The 22,841-nt window shown below is 41.8% G+C and overlaps 1 protein-coding gene across 2 annotated transcripts in view; it reads right to left on the bottom strand.

Annotated features, from left to right (window-relative positions):
* The window catches only part of sorcs1 (sortilin-related VPS10 domain containing receptor 1), a 176,824-nt gene that overhangs the window by 24,060 nt on the left and 129,923 nt on the right, over nucleotides 1-22,841 (bottom strand). For both annotated transcript variants that reach the window (XM_085913215.1, XM_085913216.1), the window contains exons 13-18: nucleotides 21,755-21,846; nucleotides 21,146-21,253; nucleotides 16,145-16,262; nucleotides 14,422-14,555; nucleotides 11,200-11,313; nucleotides 4,517-4,688 (exon numbers count right to left, since the gene is read on the bottom strand). In XM_085913215.1, the coding sequence (XP_085769341.1) occupies nucleotides 4,517-4,688; nucleotides 11,200-11,313; nucleotides 14,422-14,555; nucleotides 16,145-16,262; nucleotides 21,146-21,253; nucleotides 21,755-21,846 (738 nt within the window). The remainder of the gene's footprint in view (nucleotides 1-4,516; nucleotides 4,689-11,199; nucleotides 11,314-14,421; nucleotides 14,556-16,144; nucleotides 16,263-21,145; nucleotides 21,254-21,754; nucleotides 21,847-22,841) is intronic.

Here is a 22,841-nt window from a genome sequence, read left to right as displayed (position 1 = left end):
CTCGGCTGGCCTGGGAACGCCTTGGGATCCCCCGGGATGAGCTGGATGAAGTGGCTGGGGAGAGGGAGGTGACCATGGCGGCATGACCAAGTCCTGACGAAGCTGGCTGAAGTTCTCGAAAGCAGCAGAAAAGAGGCCGACAACCAATCTGCAGCCAAAGAGCTTCCTGTCAGGTTTGTGAGGGCAGGGTAAAGCAGTGGAGACACCAGCTGATGTGGCCAATGGACCGTCCTGTCCCAGGCAAGGGACTAGAACATGAGGGCTGACATCCTTAAACAGCCGTTCCCCCGTGAAATCACCACCACTTCACTACGGCCAGTTATTGTGCTTTGGTCTGCTGCTACTGCTAAGCCTGCCATGCTCATAAAGCTCACCATCTCCTGGGAGGAAGGAATACAAGCTGCATACGAGGATAGAGCAGCCAAATATACAGGCTGCCGAGTGCAAAGAGTCAGGTTAATCCATCACCATCAACCCTGTGGGCTGTCAGGGCTATCCACGACACAACGACAACACATCAACGACAAGGCTGCTTCGAGATCTGGGAACAACTGGGGCTAAGCTACGAAAGGTAATGAAGGCTTCTAGCTGTAGCTGAGGAGGAAGGATAAAGATTGAGGGTCAAGGCAGTAAAATGGGTCAAGGGGTGGCAGGGAGACGTCGCTGCCACCGCTCCATCACCAGGCAGCGTTCCGGGATTAAAGTGAGCGAAACGCAGATGAGCGGTGGTCCCTGGATGACGACCCTGCAGCTGACCCAAGGCACAGTAGGAGGCGCGACAGGCACATGTGCCCTGCAGAAACAACCCCATACCTATACAATCAATATATCTGACATCACCAAGGCCTGTGAGAGCAACTCAGTGAAAGAAAAAAACTGTCAGAATGTTCAAGGGATTTTCTCACATCCCTGCGTGACCTGCTACCCAGCCAGTAGTTTTTCCCCTTGACGTCAGTTGTTAACAGCCACGCCAACGTAATCAGCTAATCACCTGTTTCTGCTTGTTAGACGGCGCTATTTACACCCTGAGCTCCCAGCTATTCTCTGTCAGTTTGTCTGTGATGCCACTCGTAAGATGACTGTGCTCTACCTGTCTGATTGTTGACACATTTTTATCATTATTATTATTGTTCTTATTATTATGATTATTATTATTATTATTATTATTATTATTATTATTATTATGTTGGAATGCTGACTAGAATCATTAACTTTGTTAAAACCTTCCGCCTTCCCTTGACTCGTGGAAATTTTCCACATTTAGTTGTTGAAACTTTCCAAATGATGTGAAAACATTCTTTCTTAGTTATCGAAAACGCTCCACTAGTAGCTTTTTCTACAACCTTGTAAAATAAAATAAAGAGCTAAGACCCTCTGCACTTATTAACCAGTTTGCAGAGGAGGCCCTCGATCGCGCGGCCGGGATGCCGACTGACTCCGTTTTTATTGTATTTTCGTTCCTTTTGAGGATTGTATTAACCCCTAATCATGCCTCCAAAGAAAGCAAGTCGGAGCAGTAAAGCCATCCTAAAACACAAAGACGCTCTTAAAGACAGTGAGCGCCTGGCGCGCTGCGGTGGTGCAATTGGACCAAATTAAGCTCCCTGCGCACTGAGGTCCACTTAAATTTTGGAAAGTACATTAGGAAAAATATTTTCTAAATTTCAGCGACGACTTTGTTACAATAATGCAACCAGGGCAGTGCAGTTGCGCAGTCGGCCACCGCACTACGGTTGCGCGTTCGGCGGTGTGATGCAGTTGCGCGATCGGACAAAATTAATCTTCCTGCGCACTTAGGTTCACTTAAATTGTGGAAAGTACATCAGGACTTTAAAAATATTTTCTAAATTTCAGCGACGTCTCTGTTAGAATAATGTGACCAGCGCAGTGCAGTTGTGCGGTTGGCGACGCACTACGGTTGCGTGTTCGGCGGTGTGCTGCAGTTGTGCGATCGGACAAAAATGCGCAAATGAAAAAATGCTTAAAAAAGGGGTTTTTTTTGTTTGTTTTGGAACGGATTACATTTTGTTCCATTATTTTAATGGGAAAAATAGACTTGGAATTCGACCTTGATAGAAACGCCTTCTGGAACAGATTGTGGTCGAAAACCGAGCTTTGCCTGTACTTTCTAAACCCACATGATTGATTGATTGATTGATTGATTGATTGATTGATTGATTGATTGAACTTTTTTCATCCCACAGCGGGGAAATTCACTTGTCACAGCAGCGCATATGAGTGCAAGAATTATATGAGTGCAAGAATAAAACAAGTGCCAAAATTCCCAAAAAGGGTAAATAACAGACAAGGACAAACACAAGAGCCGCTAGTAGAGACAAAACACATTAATTTTATCAGGTGCCATGCATGTTGTAAAGTCTGACAGCAGAGGGGATGAAGGAACTGCGGAACCGTTCCTTCCTAGACCGAGGGTGCAAAAGTCTGCCGCTAAAGGAGCTGCTCAGGGATCTCATGGAGGAGGTGAGAGGTGTTGTCCGTGATGGATTTAAGCTTAATCAACATCCTCCTCTCACCCACAACGTCAATGGAGTCCAGGTTACAGCCCAGGACAGAGCTCGCTCTACTGACCATCTTATTCAGTCTCCCCTGGTCCTGGTCAGTACTGCCCCCACCCCAGCAGACCACAGCGTAGAGGATGGCTGAGGCCACCACAGAGTCATAGAAGGTCCGGAGGAGAGCCCCGCACACACTGAAGGACCTCAGTCTCCTCAGCAGGTGGAGGGGACTCTGCCCTTTTTTTACAGGTTGTGGCTGTATCAGTCCAGTCCAGTTTGTTGTTAAGGCAAACACCCAGGAATTTGTTGTTCTCCACAACCTCAATGTCCTATCCCTGGATGTTCACCGGAGTGAAGATGTGTGCTGTCCTCCCGAAACTCACAATCAACTCCTTCATCTTGCTGGTGTTCAGCTGAATTTGGTTGAGCTCCCTCCTCTCCTCTTACCGCTCTCCATAGCACTCCTGTCAGCCCACACCACTTGAAAACCGTCCAGGGAGAGGTGTGAGTCGGGTGAGAGATCGTTCAGCCATGTCTCCGTGAAGCACATGAGACTGCATTCGCGATAAATTTGTAAAATTTTGTAACGATTTGTAAAAGTAAAAACGTAGCTTTGTGTTTTTTTTTGTTTCGATGTGCTTCTTTAATGTTCCTAGCGCCGCGACCTCCATAGCTGATCATATCTTGACAGATAATACACAAAACCTAAAGATGCTGTCGCGGCGGGCGGGGGAATGCTCGCGAGTTGCTGAGGCTAATGTTGCCCGGCCAGGTGGCCGGCTGCTACCCCTCTCCACCCTCGGCTGCTTGACGTCCTGTTCTTTTGCGCTTTATTCTGGCTGTCTGCTGTATGCACGCTTGCTCCTCTTATTTATCTATTTATTTATTTATCTATTTATTTATTTATCTATTTATTTCTTTATTGTTTATTTATTTGGGTTATTTGCTTATTACTTATTCATCGCTCTTGTCTATTCGTTTTTACTCTTTGTGCTATTTGCTTGTATGTGTTGTGTAATGTGTCTAGTCACCGTGGGACGGTGGGAAACGTAATTTCGATCTCTTTGTGTGTCTTAACGTAAAGAAATTGACAATAAAGCTGACTTTGACTTTGATGTATAAAAAAAACTATTTTCTCAACGGAGTTACACGATTCACGAAAATAATATTTTCAACGGAAAAAAACGCGTAAATCCACGGATCAGCGGAAAATTCTCATCCCTGGATTACGCATTGCGCCCCGCTGCCCTGCACACTTGCTCTGCTGTGCTGTGCTCTCCGCCAGAATTGTTCCTGTTACCTGTCAATTACCAGTTACCTGTCAATCAAACTAGCCGAGCCAGCTGTCCAGCTTTCCGTCATTTCACTAAAGCTTGCATCATGCTGCACTTGGTTGTCCAGCCCCGTTTGTCACAGTTTTGGCCACTGTGAGACTCTTGCGATAGAGCCAAAGAATTAATCAACATGTCTAAAAAGGGTTACTGCAGAATTTTCTTTGTTCAGTGTGTGAGAAGAGGTTATAGTTGTGCCAAGACATCTTTTGGCTGCTCACCATGTCAATGCATCTGCTCAAAATACCCTGAGCATCCAACATTCCTCTCTGAGAACAACATTAGCTGCTGGAGCAACCTCTCTTCTCACCTGCCCTGGATCAATGGGACATTTGTTTCCAAACTCAAGGGGATCATCAAGGGGACCTGCTTTGAAGACTTGGATGATTTTAAAATGGAAGCGATAACGGAGCTACAGATGATTCTGTAATAATCCTTTAAGAAGCGCATGAAGGCAAAGCAGAGAATGCTCAGAATGTGCATCAGGCTCCAGGGAAATTACTTTGAAGGGAAACATTTGTAGTTTACACTGAAAATTTGAAATTTGTTTTTGGAACATTTCTTGGAAAAGAATTACCATCATGAGAGTTGTTTGCAGTAGTGACAAACTGCACTGCACCAATATCCAGTATTCATTGAGTCCGTAAAATCGAGAAAACGTAGTGTTACCTGCTCCAGAAAGACGAGAAAGGTGACATTGGTGCCCATTACAGCTGACAGTGTACCCTCACTGGTGACCAGGTGAAGTCCTTTGGGGGCTTGCATGGGACAATGCTGCCTTTTGGCTGTGTACTCCACAATGACTCCATCTGTACAATTGTTTGAGACCACCTTCCTGTAGCTAGTGTTGGGAAAAATAAAAAATACAAACAGGGTATGACTAATGCCAAATCATTTATATCATTCTGAAATTAAGCAAAATTGGAAAATATATAACAATGAGTTTGGAATAAAATAGGTGTTTTTTTTATCTAACAGAAAACAAAGTTGGCTAGATTTTCCTCACCATAAGGCGCATTTAAAAGCCTTTAATTTTCTCAAAAACTGAATGGACCGAATTCCAAAATCAATCATATTATAATATTACGTTTTACGTAGATTGGGGTGGTAAACCAATCGGGGAACTTGTATGTACCTCTACTGCGATTGTTAAATAAATATTATCGGTTTGTGCAAAGCTAACAGCATTAGGACCCACTAAAATGGCATCAGCAAAAAGACATACTTACGAGGCACAAGTCAAGGTTTGGAAAACCGGGATCATTGCTGAGTAGCAACGTGACAACGAAACAATGACGAGAGGGAACTTGTCATGTTGGATGGCAAATTTGCCCAAGTGTTTAATTTGGATCCAGAAGATGACTTTGATGGATTTGCGTCTGAATATCGTTTGTCGTGAGTACAATAGAGTACATGGTTAAATACTAGAATAAAGTACAACCGCACTCACTGTTTATTTTTTTCTTTACCATAAATTATGGCATACATGCGCACCATAATCCGGTGTGCCGTGTGTGTGGATTAAATACAGAAGAGCCCCCAAAATTTTGTCTGCACCTTTTAACCCAAAGCGCCTTATGGTGCGGAAAATACGGTAAAATAAAAAAGGCCCGTATTTATCTCACAAAATGCATTTAAACATCCTCATGGAAAATATGAGTTTTAAATCCATAGAGCAAATGTGGTAAAAAGTAATATTTACGAAGACTACAGTATAACAAGCTCGTTGTTGTGTCTTTCTGTGTGATGACAGAAAACATACATGAAAGCAATAGTTTCAAAACAAGATGACATCCAAAACACAAATATTCATTATATACAGAGCTGATTTATTTTTTTAAAACATATATTCACAAAGCCAACATTTTGTAAATACACGCATGCTAAAATAGGAGTAACAATGAATACAATTTTCTTTAAATAAAAATAGAAAATCCAACCGTTTCTTTAATTATTAAATTGAGAATAATGTGCCTTCAAATACTGCTGCCATCTTCCAGCTGCAAATGAGCAGTTAACTTCCTCAATCTTGCCTCGGGAATCTCATTGCTATGCTGAGATGCTAATCGGTGAGCTTGTCCACGACCAGCTGGCACTCCTGGACGAAGTGAATGGCATAATAGAATAAATGTAGTATTGAAATAATAATCTGTAATATGAATATGTAAGACTAATAATAAACAGTAATATGAATGTGTAAGATTCCCAAAAATAATCCATTTGCTTTATTATTATGATTATTATTATTATGCATAAATTGGGGGGGGGGGGGCTCGGTGGCGCACTGGGTAGCACGTCCGCCTCACAATTAGAAGAGTGCGGGTTCGATTCCACCTCCGGCCCTCCCTGTGTGGAGTTTGCATGTTCTCCCCGAGCCTGCGTGGGTTTTCTCCGGGCACTCCGGTTTCCTCCCACATCCCAAAAACATGCTTGATAGGCCGATTGAACACTCCAAATTGCCCCTAGGTGTGAGTGCGAGTGTGGATGGTTGTTCGTCTCTGTGTGCCCTGCGATTGGCTGGCAACCAGTTCAGGGTGTCCCCCGCCTGCTGCCCGATGACGGCTGGGATAGGCTCCAGCACGCCCGTGACCCCCGTGGGGACAAAGCGGTTCAGAAAATGGATGGATGGATAAATTGGGGGTCTCTCATAATGACACATCAAACAAGTCTATGGAGGGATGGTTGTTTGTATTATTGTCAATTGTCAAGTTATGTGCTGGCTAGGATGGTAAAAGATGGTGCGTGAGTGTGTACTGGATTTGGCCCAGACGAATTGGCTAAGATGAAATTCCAAATTTCAAAGCTTGACATGAAAGACCTGAAGAAAGGGGGCCTGAGTAGGGGTTACTTAAAAGTTAGTTCTTCAAAATTAACGATTGTTAAATTGGTAAAGAAGAATTTGTTGGTTGAACCAGTAAACCTCCATTCCCGTTCCAAATTTCACCAGAAGATGGTGCCAAAGTCAGATTGACCTAACATAGTAAATTAATAGTTTAAAAAGTCATTAAGTAGATGAAGACTTGTTCTGATGCACAGTAACACACAAGTTTGGATTATGTTATATTATTTTGTTTTGCTATAATATACTTTGAAACTGCTTGAATATTTTAATTTGATAACTAGGGAAGCCCATGCTCATAGTTAGGTAATGAGAATGAGACATGTTAATCGCAGTTAGAGTAAGCTGCAAAATACTTTATTTTATTCTGCTTTGCAATATTGTATAGTTAGTAGCAACTTGAGCAGCATCATAGCACTGATGTTTCATTTACACATGAATGTATTAAGAGTTGAGTAACAAAAAGGGGTTGACAGTGATACCGTGGGTGGAAGACTGCAATCCCATGCTTGAGGTTGACCTAGAGGTCACTAGCTTGTCAAAATACGTTTTGAAGCTGCTTGAGTGTTGTAATCTGCTAACTAAAAAAATCCACGATCATAGTTATGATTGTGTTAAATTGACTATTGTGAAAGTATGTGTTATTATTGTCACGATGTTTAATCAGTATCAAACATGTATGTAATATTGATGTTCCATTTACTCATGAATATATAAATGTGAGCAAAGACAAAGAGGCGGAAAGGGTTAATGGTGATACAAAGTGGTGGAAGACTGAAATCCCACACATGAGCGTGACCCGCGGTCACGTTTACTAGTTGATGTCTAAACAAAATGCTGTTTGACGGAACACAAGTCAGAGAAAAAACATTTTCAAATGTCAAGTTGACGGACAGTTGACAAGATTTGGAAGTGGGAAACAGTATGAAGCGTCCCTGAGAAAATTGTTACTTCCCTGAGAACATGGTCACCTCATCTGGTTGAATCCGGTTGAGACCGGCCGAGATCATCTGAGGCCAATGTATGACAGCATGGAAAAAAACTGGTACGTGACCAAACAGGCATAGTACCCACGAACTGAACTGGTATAAAAGGTTTGTTCGGACAAAGAGCATCGCTCTCTCTCGCCCGGTGGGCTCTCCCCGTCAGAGGTTTGCCCCTGAAGGCTACTGCCGTGGGTCGAGAATGCTGATTAGACAAAGATAGATTTTATTCTCTCTGCGATAAACCCAAGGTCCGTTAAGATGAATTTATACTACCTTCAAATTGGATTTAGTCAAATTTTAAGCTTAAAGACAGGCTCAGAGGTGCAGACCTCGGTGCAGGAGAAATTAGCCATTTTTAGGGCGTCATCATCTCCATTCTTTAGGCCAGCCCGTTCTTTTAAACAGAATTTGGATTTTGGAACAAGGAGAACTGGTCACTCGACTTTTCCAACCAAACAGCATTTTAGACCTCAAGCCTCTTACCCTGTTTTACTATATTTTTTAGTTTTCAATCGAGAGAACTTCGAGACTGAATAATTTTTGCACTATTGAGAAGGGTGAGTGGAAATTATTGTAATTATTTTTCTTGCTTATTCATTAAATTTCTATTTTATAATCATTTAATTTCGATTAATGATTATTTTGATCTTTTATGCTTGAAGTCTTTTTTGTTTCTCGATCATAGTCATACTGTAAACCGTTCAGTTCTTTTTTAAACGAAGACAGCTTTAATCCTTGACATCAGGGAGTGTCAGAATCTGGTTCGAAACCGTTAACTTGAGCTCAGCTAGAGTAGGTGCACGCTAGTGTAAATAAACGAGTTCCTGCGGTCTTAACAAAGACAGCTAAATCTATTCCGAGCGGTTAACAAAAGCCCCAATCATTATAGGAAAGAAGAGCCGCTGAAACGACCGCGATCAATTTGATCCCAGGTCTCAAACAGAAATTACTAAACACCGGGATCCTGTTGCTTTAAAAAGGGACTGGCGTCCGGAAATGACGGAATTAATCTAACAATAGATTAGTTACCTGAACAGAGGTTAGACCCGGAACGAATCTTCTTTCCGTATCGGCTTAAATCAATTCTCGTCTCCCCTACATACTACGTTACTGTAGAGGGGCTAAAGTATATAATTTTACCCTTTAAACGGAGAGCCGGTCACTTATATCAGATAAGTGCACAATCTACACAATGTTTTATGTGATGTATTCTGGCACGTTGTTATTATATGTTTTTGTAAAGCACTGTTAAGGCAAAAGCACAATGTACCATATTTTTCGGACTAAAAGTCGCTCCGGAGAATAAGTCGCACCAGCCATAAAATGCACAATAAAGGTAAAAAAACATATATAAGTCGCACCGGAGTATAAATCGCACTTTGGGGCAAATTTATTTGTCAAAATCCAACACCAAGAACAGACATGAACCAGCAACAACAGGCTAAACGATACGGTATGCGAACGTGACATATACACAAACGAGGAGTTGAGAACGAGCCTGACGTAACATTCAGTTATTCAAATAACAATTACATGAATAACACGTTTATCAAACCACCTGTGTCACTCAATTCATTAGGTATAATGAATTGGAGTGACACAGATCGTTCAACATCGATCGTCCTTTTTGTAAACAATGCCGCGTATGCGCCACACCGCTGACGTCGGACTCGTCGTGAGTTGCATTTCTAATTATTCCACAGACCCATATAACGATATATAAAGTATATATCAAATACTTTTCATATAATAACAATATTATCAAACCATCTGTGTCACTCCAAATCATTAAATCCATCGATCAAGTTCCTCGTCCTTTATGTCAACAACGCTGCACAGATCTAGTATATAACTATATTGTAGTGTTAACAAATTACCAGGAAAGACGTGGTGGGTTTGGTAAACGGCTCTTTATTTAACAAAACAAGAGTTCAACGAGCCAACATCTACTGAACTTTAACGATGAAAACATATAGAAGTTGCTACACGAAATAAAATATATCAAATAACTAACATAAATAAGTTTTCAAACCTTGTCACTCAAAATCATTAAATCCTTCAAACGTGGGGACCTTCGCCATCTTCGTCATCCCGTGATCAAACCCTTTGTCTTTTATGTAAACAACTGCCGCGCCGCTGACGTCACATATAGTTCAAATTACTGTAATCCCTTGCTACATCGCGGTTCGTTTATCGCGGTTTCACTACATTGCGGATTTTTGAATTTTGAAAATTTGTGAAAAAATTCACATATAAGTCGCTCCTGAGTATAAGTTGCCCCCCCCCCACCAAAACAATGAAAAAAAAAACGCGACTTATAGTCCGAAAAATACGGTATGTAAAGGTGTATTGTTTTGTATTGACAATTATTTGAGACTAGGGAGGAATGCCCCATTACTACTCCTCTCTTCTAAGGACATCATCTCAAATTTGGATTACTAGAGGGAAAATGACTGCCCCAAAAAACCTCAGTACGTTTTAAAATATGAAGGGGTGCTACAATAAAAGTGTTTTTGTTGTTGTTTTATTCCCAAAATATTAATTAAGTTAATATTTTGACCGAAACACACACATTTCACGCATTAGCTCCGCAAAGTCGGTTCGTCACAGCTAACCTGCCACTTGGTAGTGTGGTTGCTGGTTGAGAAAACAAAAACTCAAGTAAATTAGAGTTCTTGCCTACACTTACAGCAGGTTTAGTGCTCGTGTAAGGGTCCACAAAAACAGGGAAAAGCAAAAATGATAATTGTCAGGAAGTAAAAAGGCTTAGAGTCGAGGTCGAGAGAGAAAGAGAGAGAGAAAGAGAGAGAGAAAGAGAGAGAGAAAGAGAGAGAGAGAGAGAGAGAGAGAGAGAGAGAGAGAGAGAGAGAGAGAGAGAGGCGCAGAGGCAGAGAGAGCTGTTCTGACTTTCTGCACAACGGGGCATTTTTCCTTCATGCACCGCTGTCACGTTTTCGCTCACGCACTGCTGGCCAGCTAACGCGCCTTCTGTGCTCAGGGGCATGCATCGCCAGTGTTTAACTGTGCGCGTTGATCGCTTCCACCAGTCCCATGTTACCCGTTGATTAGGGCGTGTATATAGCTCAGTCCTCGCCGTTTCGTCTGTTTTGACACACCTGATTCCTGCTTGCCTGTGTAACAAAATGGACTCTGGGCCAACCAACTGCCTGTCCCCAACCACAAGCTTTCTTTGCCCCTGTTTGCCACCACGACGTGAGCCTCCCTTTTCCCTAAATGAAGAGTCTGTGTTGCACATGGCTGTCGTGTCTCATTCGTGACGGGCTGGCTGCCTCGTTTCTCATCCTCAGTGATGCACATTGCTCAGAAGTACGCCCGCACTATCAGCTGATATTTAAATGCCGTTCTCCTATCACTTATAAACCCGTAAAGTAGCAAATACGCAATAGATGAAGCACAAAGTAGCGAGGGATCACTTTATAGCACACAGCCTCCATATCCCTCAACTTGAATGTTGCTTGAGCAACACATTTAACAACAGCCTGAATCAAATCTCAGCCTGTGTTTACCCAGTGCTGTTCAGGAAGGTCATCCCTGTGGGGCAACTCCGGGATATCGCTGATGGATGGAACCAAAAGGCAGGAGTACACTTGCCATCAGTTCGTCGGTCGTAGCCATAATCACTGTAGGAATCCAAGCACAGACACCACCATTATCCTAAAAAGAGATTTCACTTGTTGTCGTGTGTATAAGATAGGTTTAGGATAAGGGATGGAAATGCATATTTGTTCAAAAAAACAGAAAAAAAACACCCTTTTCGTGAACATGGCACAAGTTTCACTGGAATAACATTTTTTAGGCACACAATCAGATTTTGTTCAAAACACGAAGAATTTGTGGCAAGGCTTCATGTGTCGAACTCAGTTGTTGCAGAGTAGAAATAATGTATGCCTGTGAATGTTGTTATAGCATCTTTTTGTATATGTTGCTACTTATGTCAGGCTAATGCTGCCAAATCAATGCTATTTGTTACGCTTTTGAGGTCGAATTAGCAGTAAGGCTGGTATCGGGTGTCAGAATCAGAGCATTTTTATGAGTACAAGCAGAGAAAATATTGGCACCAGCATCAATACTAGTATTGGTGCAGCCCTAGTTGTAGTAGCAATTGGTGTAACAGAGGCAGAATAACGGGACCCACATCCAAAGGGTGGAAAGTACCGTAATTTTCGGACTATAAGTCGCGTTTTTTTTTCTTAGTTTGGGTGGGGGGGCGACTTATATGTGAATTTTTTTCAAAAATTTTCAAAATTAAAAAAAAAAAAAAAGGCAACCCGCAATAAACGAACCGCGATATAGCAAGGAATTGCTGTACTTTGAATTTCAAGTGACATCAGTGGCGCGGCAGTTGTTTACATAAAGGATAAAGATTCGATCACGGGATGACGAAGATGACGAAGGGCCCCACGTACATCATTAGCGGCTTTGTTTATAATTATTGTTTGTAACACGGAGGACGAAAAGTTTGAAGGATTTAATAATTTGGAGTGACACAGAAGGTTTGAAAAACTATTATGGCTTTTACGCGCGCCCGGTCCTTCTCGACGGGAGCTCTCTTTCACCTACGTGGATGGAAGTCGGGGGCCGGCACTCGGCCGGGTGGCTGTCCGGGGACGGTGGATGGGGCTCGGATATGGGTTTTACGCATGCCCGGTCATACTCTACGGAGTTTTCTTTCATCTCCGTGGATGGAAGTCGGGGGCCGGCGCTCGGCCGGGTGGCTGTACGGGGACGGTGGCTGGGGCTCGAACATGGCTTTTACGCACGCCTGGTCCTATTCTATGGAGCTGTCTTCCACCTCCGTGGCTGGAAGTTCAGTAGTTGTTGGCTCGTTGAACTCTTGTTTTGTTAAATAAAGAGCCGTTTACCAAACCCACATCTTTCCTGGTACTTTGTTAACGCTAGAATATAGTTATATACTAGATCTCTGCAGTGCACGCGTGGCGTTGTTGACATAAAGAACGAGGAATTTCATTGATGGATTTAATGATTTGGAGTTACACAGATGGTTTGATAATAGTTTTGATATGATAGTTATTTGAAATATACTTTATATATCGTTAAATGGGTCTGTGGAATACTTAGAAATGCAAATCACGATGAGTCCGACAGCGGGCGTACGCGGCATTGTTTACATAAAGGATGATCGATTGATTTAATGGAGTGACACAGATGGTTTTATAAACATGTTATTTATGTAATAGTTATAGCCTGTTGTTGCTTGTTCATGTCTGTTCTTGGTGTTGGATTGTGAGAAATAAATATGCTCCAAAAGTGCGACTTATATTCTGATGCGACTTGTGTTTTTTTTCACTTTATTGTGCATTTTATGCTGGCGCGACTTATACTCCGGAGCGATTTATAGTCCGAAAATTACGGTAATCGTCACTATCGGCTGACATTGCCACACCACTGTACTTATCTTAATTGGTCAAGCTGCAACTGATGCATGGACCTGTACTTTTGACATGCATAGTGAGCTCTGTCTGAAATAAATCTACTGCTATGCCTCTGATATTCCAGTTTACAGGAAAGCCAGTGTGAAAAGGGCTAGCTCATCCAAAAAAATTGGTAACTGAGATAAAATGTAATCCAAAAGGGTACATCCGATTTAGTATTCTGTTCATATTGTCAAATCACAGGAAAAATGAAAAATATAATTTGTGTTCTTAAGTAATAAAATTACAGTCACTGTTCTGCACTTGGGTTGCGTATTAATTGAATGGTAGAACAGCAGTCTTTCACTAAAATGAAAAAGAAATGTCCGAACATTTTTTACGAGTACACAGATGCAAATGTGGTGTCATGTTCATTTTGTTTTCACTTGTCAATTATTTTACTGGTTCTTTTCTCACAAACAAGATATTTTGGTTGAATTACCTGACATGTTTCGGCTTGTACTTCCACCTTCATCAGTCAGCTCTGATGAAGGCGGAAGTACAAGCCGAAACCTGTCAGGTAATTCAACCTAAATATCTTGTTTGTGATAAAAGAACCAGTAAAATAAATGTGGTGTCATTCCAAATTTAAGTTATTGTGCTTTGTGATTAAAAAAAGGAAAGAAAAGAAAGAAACAAACAAAAATGGTGTGATGGCGTGAGGAGCAGCCTCAATCTGTGGACTTGCAGGCACAGGATAGAAGAAAAAAAGCTGGTTGAAAATGTTTAACTTTCGCTTCAAACAGTTAGTAATGACATGTTGGACATGGGCAGCTGACGAAAAACAGAGCCGCAGAACACAAGTAAACTAGTCACAAGTCAATTTGTGATGAGGTGTTGGGTGTGAATTAAGGCTACATAATTGGCAACCTACTGCCCGATGACTGCTGGGATAGGCTCCAGCACGCCCGCGACAGGAAAGAATTACATTGCCATTTTTCTGCCAAACATTACGATTTCGATTTGAGTTGAGATTTTCATGAAATCAAGCTTCGGTTCACTTTTCACAATGTGGAGTACCTTCCAAACATGACAGACAAGGACATCATACCATTAAAAATGTTAAAATCTATGACTAGACATAAAAGTAGTTCCAAGTAAATCCACAGGTCCAGGTTCAAGGCAAGCGTCGAATAATTTGAGTCAAACGCCATAACTCCATAACTACTTGTAGTTGCTCCACAAAAGCCTAGTTGCTTCCAATTTATATTCCACTACTACTGCTGTGAATAGTAAAACAATAATAATAATAACATTAAATTTTCAAGAAAATGAATTATTTATCAAAAAGCTTACCATTCAAAGTCAGCCTCTGTGCAGTCACAAGAACCTGATGACATTGAGACCGAGTACAGCTTTCCCATAACACACCTGGATGTGGGCTTCAACTTTCTATAGATTCGTTTCACTCCCATCAGGCAGGGCTCTCCCTGTGGATCAAAAGAAGTGCCAAGGTGAAAGATGTATAAAAGAGGTTTTCAACTGTCACATCTGTCATAAACCCTTTGAGGCAACCATTCATGTACACCATGTGGAAATGCACATTTGCATCGTCAATATTCACTGTAGATTGGCTTGCATCTGTTTTGGGATTATGCTGTGCTATGCTAAACATCTGTACATACCTCTTGTGCCTCATTCTGTAAAGTGCTTTGTTAGGGCAACAGCTGTTGTGAAAGTGCTATTTAAATAAAGATGTATTCCATTTTGAGTTACAGTATTTTTGTGTATTTTTTCCATAGCACAGCTTTCTTTAAGCACAACATTCTGCTGAGTGTGATTGACTGAAAATCAATGTAAAAGAAAGGTATTGGTTTAAATCTATTCTGTGTTACATTTCTAATCATGAGCAATCTGAGCATGTGGATGCCTCAATTAAAAAGAGTATAGAGAAGGAAAACAAGTATCCGGTGTGGCTTTGGGTGTGATTAGGTTGACAGCTTCCTGTGTACATATACAGAAAAATGTTTTAAATGGAGCACATACGTATGCATGTCTAACGTTTAGAAAGCTCAATGTTTTAAATGGAGCACATACGTATGCATGTCTAACGTTTAGAAAGCTCAACATTGGAAATCACAGTCCAGGGTATCTGTCTACATTGTGAGAGTACATGGTGAAACGTTAAGCAAGACACTGCTTTGTATTTTTTCCATTTAAAAAAGTGAAGATAGTTCCTACATCTGACTGCATCTCCATTGCTTAATACCATTATGAAAAGCTTTCAATCAGACCTAAAATGATCTGTGTCTGAACAGTGTATTGCATCTTTCACAAGATTACAAAAGTCACAGAATTTATCAAAATTCTTTCATTTTATTTGATTGTATAGGTTTACAATGTGCAGGAGTCAGTCAGTGGTTGTTTTCTCAAATTCAGTTACTGTCCAAAAGTATTGTAACCTATTCTATCCTATCCAGTGTATCTTATTTCAAGAATTATTCTCTTGATTGATGCATTTAACCTGATTCAATTCCTTACTGAATGTCTCTTGTAATAAAAGAGAAAGCATTGAAAAACAAAAAGACATATGGCTTTTATGTTCCTGAAGAACCTGTGATAAAGAGGCCTCATCGCGAGAGATCAATTATTACTCTAATAATCACACTACAGTTCCTACCTTGGTTTTTAAGTCCCACAATTTGGTTGAGAATCAGGAGAGTACGTGAACAAAATGCAAAATTGCTTTTCTTTTGGATGAACAGAAATAAATTCAAAGACAATAAAATACAAATTGCTAGCAATAAATTGACACTGAATTTGAAATTGACAAAATATTGTACACAAGAAACTACAAATATCACAAGAAACATGTAATTGTATATTGTATTACAGATTATTTTCAAGAAATTAACCATCTATGAAAGTGGACAGTCTGAGGTATTACATGCACGCATTTGAATGCATTTGTTACTGCTTTAGCATGATCTGGAAAGCTTGGGTGAGTTGAGAACATGTACTATGACTACTATGCATGATTACACGACTATAAATCAGTGTTCCTGTGCTGGTATGATACCTGATCGTGAAGGTGCCACGTTTGATAATCTGCCTCTGAGCATCTCCAGTTAAAGATAGACCTGAAGTCTATTTTAACCAACTGCCACTCCGAGCGATGACTGACGTGGCCAAATATCCTGTGAGAAAAAAAAAGCTGTACATAAAAAGTGTCTTCTTTCCCACTGTTACAGACTCTGACAATAGTGGTATTGGGCAAATAATTAGGTACTTGTAGATACTATCTACTAGATACATGATCATGTCCATTACTTTAAGGCAAAATAAATTACTTCAAGATGTGAGTGATCAGGGAAAAATCCCATTCGAATGACTTTTGTTTCAAGCATTCAATTATGCCCATCGCTAAAATTGTAAATAATAAATGACACCAAAAAAAAAAAAAAAGCCGCACCGGACTATAAGCCGCACCAGTTAAAATTCGGGGATATTTTAGTTTTTTTTCTGATAGAAACCGCACCGGACTATAAGATGCACGTGCGCACGAGTTATTTACAAAGAAAGTGCACAGAAAGCCTTTTTAAAGTTTTAATAACATACTTTATCAAACATGTCTTTCGAAACGCTGCCTGTGACGCAGCAGTAATACCGCAGCAACACGGAAGTAACACAGCACTAATAGGGCTGGATTAAAAAAAAAAGCGGCGGTAGCACAGCAGCAACACGATAGCACAGCACTTACAAGGCTGGTTAAAAGAACATACCAGTAAAAGCAAAAAAAAAAAGAGCCAGTATAAGAGCCGTCTTCATCTTCCTCCTGTGCACTGAAACCACCAAAGTCTTCCTCCTCAGTGTCTGATTGGAACAGCGTCAGATATCCTTTGCCACACACGTGGTCAGTCTCACTTTCGTCGTCGCTTTTTTCCATTTCTTCTAGTATTTCCCATGCTGAGAGTCTGTTTATACTAATTTTATTCATGCACGAAGCACTAAGTTACATTAAACTAGCGAGCGACGTATAGCTCCAGAGTAGGCGTGACCGGAAAATAAAGAAAAGGGTGACGCAACATGATGTCATCAACATCGACTGCGTTTAACTTGACGGCAACGTTTAACGGCATCATATGCATTTCTTTTTTTTTCTCCATAATGACGGTTTGTGTATAAAAGTTTCCTTTCAGTAATGTCCATCTTGATCTCATTCTCTCTTCTTTGTGTGAATTACACGGCACTATTGGCCTGGCAGATGGACATGCGATCAAAACACCACTCTTCTCCCCAGTGACCGTCACATATCCCTCCGTCCAGCAAAGTGGTGCCGCACAACAGCAGTCCACAGCCTTTTTACGAGTGTATAAAAGTGACCAATTCATCACAAAAATCACAAAATATCTATAGCTACGCCACACCAGACGACAAACTTGGGCAAAAAGTAGTGGCTTATAGTCCAGAAATTACGGTATATGTGGTTTCTTCAATTTTCTATGGCTGCTGTATTATTGTTTTCATTACTATATTTTTATTTATTTATTACTGTTTGATAATTATTTTTCTTGCATATAACATTAAGAGTTTTAAATCAAGCATGAAAAAAAACAATGTGGGCCAGACTCTACCTCCAGTAGCCCCCAGGCAAATTGAGTTTGAGACCCTTGATATGTAAACGTGCCTATAACATGCTTATAATTTACTGTGGAAAGCTTAAAATAGCATGATACAGTTCCTTTAAATGAGCAGCTCTTTTAAATGATCAATAGAGCTACACGCTACCGACCGAGACTGAACATGGTGAACAAAGTTACTCCTTCAATTTAAATTGTATGTGGAATTCAGATGAACACCAATGAAAAAGTTAATTGATCAAAACAAAATTGAGTGTGACAATGTGGGTACATTTTTTATCTACGAGGATCGACATGTGATTGGGATAATTTACATGGTATGTTGTGCACTGGTTATTTGACTCTCGAGAGGTTGTTGCTCAACAGAATTTTGGCTTGCTTGAGTGATCTCTGCTTTGGGCTCTTCTGACATAACCAAAGTTAGGATTTACATGATTTTCTGACTTGGGCTGATAATGACTTTTGATGGACATGTGATCAACAAACCACTTTTCTCCCCAGTGACCGTGTCACGTACCCCTCCGCCCCGCAAAGCAGTGCCGTACAACAGTGGTCCACAGCCTTTTTACGAGTGTATAAAAGTGATCAAGTCATCACAAAAAGCACGGAATAAATCATATATAAACCGCAGGGTTCAAAATTTGAGAAAAAAGTCACGGTTTATAGTCCGAAATTTACGGTAACTGTAGTTTGTTAGGGTTTATAAACTATCTTGATTGTATGATTATGTACATCCCTAACATAGTTCCTAAGACAGTCTTGAGCAAAAGACTCCTATTTCATATTTGAGTGACTGTAACCATATGGTTACATATTCCCTTGAGAAAGCTGACTACTCTTGTCATGCTTATCATGCTTCAATTTGAAATTTGAAAAAAAAAAAAACGAAAACGTAAACAAAAATTAGAAAACATTTAAGCAGTTAACAACCAGACAAATAGTTACTTGAATGTAAATGGATCTCGTCATGTATGTGTGCCCATCCAGACTATAACTAAATTAAGAATAAGATAACAGAGGCTGGTGGATTAATTATATATTTGTGTCAGTTGAAACCCAGCAAAACTGCCGCAGAGATGTTAGGGCAACGTCCCTCTGCTCAACGAACTGAACCACTTCTTTGCTCGCTTCGACGCACAGAACGACACTTGCTTGCTAAAGACCCCTCCCCATCTCTGCCGTTAGCGTGAGGAGGACGCTTGCTGCTATCAACACCCGTAAGGCGGCGGGCCCGGACAACATCCCAGGCGGGCGCTGAAGGACTGAGCTGAGGAGCTGATGGATGTCTTCATGGACATCTTTAACATTTCCCTGCGGCAGGCCGTCGTCCCGTCATGCTTCAAGGCTGCCACCATCATACCTGTGCTGAAAAATCCTGCTCCTTCCTGCTTCAATGACCGCCCTGTGGCACTGACCCCACATCGTCATGAAGTGCTTTGACAGGCTTGTCTTGGCGCACGTCAGATCTGTTCTTCCCCTCACCGTGGACCCCTTCCAGTTTGCCTTCCGACCCAATCGGTCCTCTGAGGATGCCATCTGCTCTGCCCTCCACTCTGCCCTCACCCACCTGGAGAACAGGGACTCGTATTTGAGATTGCTGTTTGTGGACTTCAGTTCTGCATTCAACACCATTGTTCCACAGCGTCTCATTTGTAAACTCGACAAGCTGGGCCTCAGTACCTCCCTTTGCAACTGGCTACTGGACTTCCTCTGTCAGAGGCCTCAAGTAGTGCGTGTGGGCGACAATGTCTCCGGCAGCATCACGCTGAGCACGTGGGCCCCTCAAGGCTGCGTGCTCAATCCGCTGCTCTTCACCCTGCTGACGCATGACTGCACTGCGACCTACAGCAGCAACCGCGTGCTGAAATATGCCGATGACACGACTGTGGTGGGTCTGATCACCGGTGGCGACGAGACTCACTACAGATCGGAGGTCGAACTTTTGGCCGCATGATGCAGGGACAACAACCTTCTGCTGAACGTCAACAAGACCAAGGAGATTATCATTGACTTCCGGAAGGGTCACACCCAACACCTGCCGCTGACCGTCGACGGTGCTGTGGAGAGAGTGAGCAGCACCAGATTCCTGGGGGTGCACATCAGTGAGGACCTCTCCTGGACCACCAACGCTGCGTCGCTGGCGAAGAAAGCTCAGCGCCGCCTTACTTTCTGCGGAAACTCAGGCGAGCAAGTGCTCCTCCCGCCGTCATGACCACATTCTACCGTGGCACCATTGAGAGCGTCCTCTCCAGTTGCGTCGCTGTGTGGGGTGGTGACTGCTCTGAGTAAAACATGAAGGCCCTGCAGCGCACAGTGACCACTGCGAGTAAAATCATCAGGGCTCCACTCCCCTCCCTGAAGGAAGTTTACGCCTCCCGTCTCACCCGCAAAGCGGCCGCGATTGTGTGTGATGTGAGTCACCCCGCTCACTCTTTGTTTGTACTTCTGCCCTCTAGGAAGAGATACAGATGCCTGCGCTCCCGCACCACCAGACTCAGAGACAGCTTCGTTCTTCAAGCTGTCCGATTCCTGAATTCCCTCCCCCTTCCACCCTCTGCTACATGACGTCCTGTTCTTTTGCGCTATGGTCTGGTTGTCTGCTATTATCACGCTTGCTCCGTTTTGCTGCTCTTATTTGTCTGTTTATTTATTTATTGTTTATTTATTTGGGTTATTTGCTTATTACTTATTCGTTGCTCTTGTCTGTTTACTCTTTGTGCTATTTGATGTGAGTGTTGTGTACTGTGTCTAGTCACCGTGGGACGGTGGGAAACGTAATTTCGATCTCTTTGTGTGCCTTGCCATGTGAAGAAATTGACAATAAAGCGGACTTTGACTTTTGACTTTGATCGCCTGTGCTTTCTCCATGATGAAAATTTGGGACATTTTCTGTTTGTTCACTCCAGTTGTGCCCTGCCGAGTCTTCTGTGATGCTTTTATACATTGACGTCATACCATTAGAATCCCAGCCAGATTTGGCCCTTCTGCAATCTACAATGTTCTACAATGCCATACAGCACACTCACACACTGGCTATTTTAATATTGTGAAAGAACACAAGAGGATGGCTCGCAAATGTATTTTCGTACAGAGTAAGTCGTTGCCTCAGAGCTACCCTCTTTTTCATGCAGTCAAAACCTTTTAAAGGAAAGTTTATAGGACCACTTCAATGACTTTTGTGTGGGCTTAAAATGAACAGTTGTGCTGTTGCTGTCTATCATTGCTTGGGTCCCTTGTGAACATAAACTGGGGACAGTTTGAAAGTTGCCAAGACCTTGAGAGGAACTTTACTTCTTTTGAAAAGAGAACAGTGAGGAATGATGGATGTCGTGGAGACAGATGCAAACATTTTATTGGGGGTTAACACATAGGACAAACACGTTTGTAGTTTGTTGTGATGTATGGTGGATGGATTTCTGTGATGACAAATCTTCACTCACGTCATGATTAGTGTCTCTTCCCCTGGCTCTCCCAGCACACCATCTACGAACAGAGGAGTATTGGTGAAGCTGTACTTGTTCCACTGCCGTCCTTCATCAAAGCTTAACCTGGGAGCACAAACATCAATTACATTTGGGACCCACACTGTGGGCACAAGTTAATGACCCCGAAAGTTGTCTAATGACTTCATTTCCAATTCTGCACAGGGCTCAGGTGGTACACCCAAATGAAGATTGATCAGGGGTAGTTAGACTCTAGAAATTTGAAGACAGAAAGGTGCAATCAAATGATTGTCCAATGCAGATTACCTAGTCTAGAGCCTTATTACTTATTCGTTGCTCTTGTCTGTTCGTTTTTACTCTTTGTGCTATTTGATGTGAGTGTTGTGTACTGTCTAGTCACCGTGGGATGGTGGGAAACGTAATTTCGATCTCTTTGTGTGCCTGGCATGTGAAGGAATTGACAATAAAGCGGACTTTGACTTTGACAGGTGTTCGCTCTATTAAAATAAGGTCTCCTGGTTGGACATTAAACTCATTAGTTTTTGTTTGATGAATTTAATACTTTATAGGAATGAGTCATGGTGCATTTCTCTCACTACGACTCACCACAAGTGCCTGATGGGAAGTGGAGTATGCCTTATTGCAACTAAGGCTCCTCCTTGGTCAAGGTACAAGACTGCATACTCCTCATTGAAGATCTTCAGGCCAAGACAAAAAAAGGGGGAGAACGAGTCACATTCTGAAGTATTTTTTTAACCACTTGCACTCCCAACAAAGTACTAAACGTGCTCTGATCTGACTCACATCTGTTACTAAAAAAACAACCTAAAAAACTAAATTCAATGGAAATAAGTCCCGGTTAAAGGAGCCATATCATACTGACTCAACTATTTTGATTTTTTAGTCTTGCAAAAATGCTTGCTCCTCAATTAGATGTTTTCATCCATGCATTCATCCTCGAACATTCCTCGTCATTCCTCCTCTTCAAGCACCAGCCTTGATCAACCCAAGAAAATGACTGGGTCCTAACCCTAACCCTTTCAGTTAAGTCCAAGTACAGGTCCAAATTTACTAATGAGCATCTTCAAGCCCTATTGAGGGTCTCAACTCCTTCCTCCCTCACACCAAACATGGGTCAGCTATGCGAGAGGAAGTGCTACCGGGTCTCTAGCAGCAAGAAGTAGGCAGAAGCCATGTTCAGAACAATGTTCCTTCCAAGGTTAAAGAACTGTTAATACCAACATGTGAATGTAAATGATACATTTCTCTCGTCAGCAACTGCCATAATTGCTCCAGCAAAAATTCGAGGAAAATATTTTTTTTTTCCCATAAATAAGCCGCACCGTGCTACAAGTCGCATGTTCACGCAAGTTATTCACAAAAAAAAAACAGTACACAGAAAGCCTTTTTAAAGTTTTAATAACATACCTTAACAATTCTTTCCAAACACGCAGCAACATGGAAGTAACAGCAAGGCTGGATGAAAAAACATACCGGTAAAAGTCACTGAGACGCGACGGGAACAAAGCAGCAACATGGTAGCACAGCACTAACAGGGCTGGTTAAAAAAAATACCAGCAAAAGTCACTGAGAGCCGTCGTCTTCATCTTCCTCCTGTGCACTGAAACCATCGAAGTCTTCCTCCTCAGTGTCGGATTGGAATAGCGTCAGATATATTTCTTCACAGACTTTC

The sequence above is a fragment of the Syngnathus leptorhynchus genome, chromosome 5 (assembly GCF_054491065.1).
Source record: "Syngnathus leptorhynchus isolate UIUO chromosome 5, UIUO_Slep, whole genome shotgun sequence".
NCBI classification, from domain to species: Eukaryota; Metazoa; Chordata; class Actinopteri; order Syngnathiformes; family Syngnathidae; genus Syngnathus; species Syngnathus leptorhynchus.
This window is presented reverse-complemented; position numbering and strand designations above follow the sequence as displayed.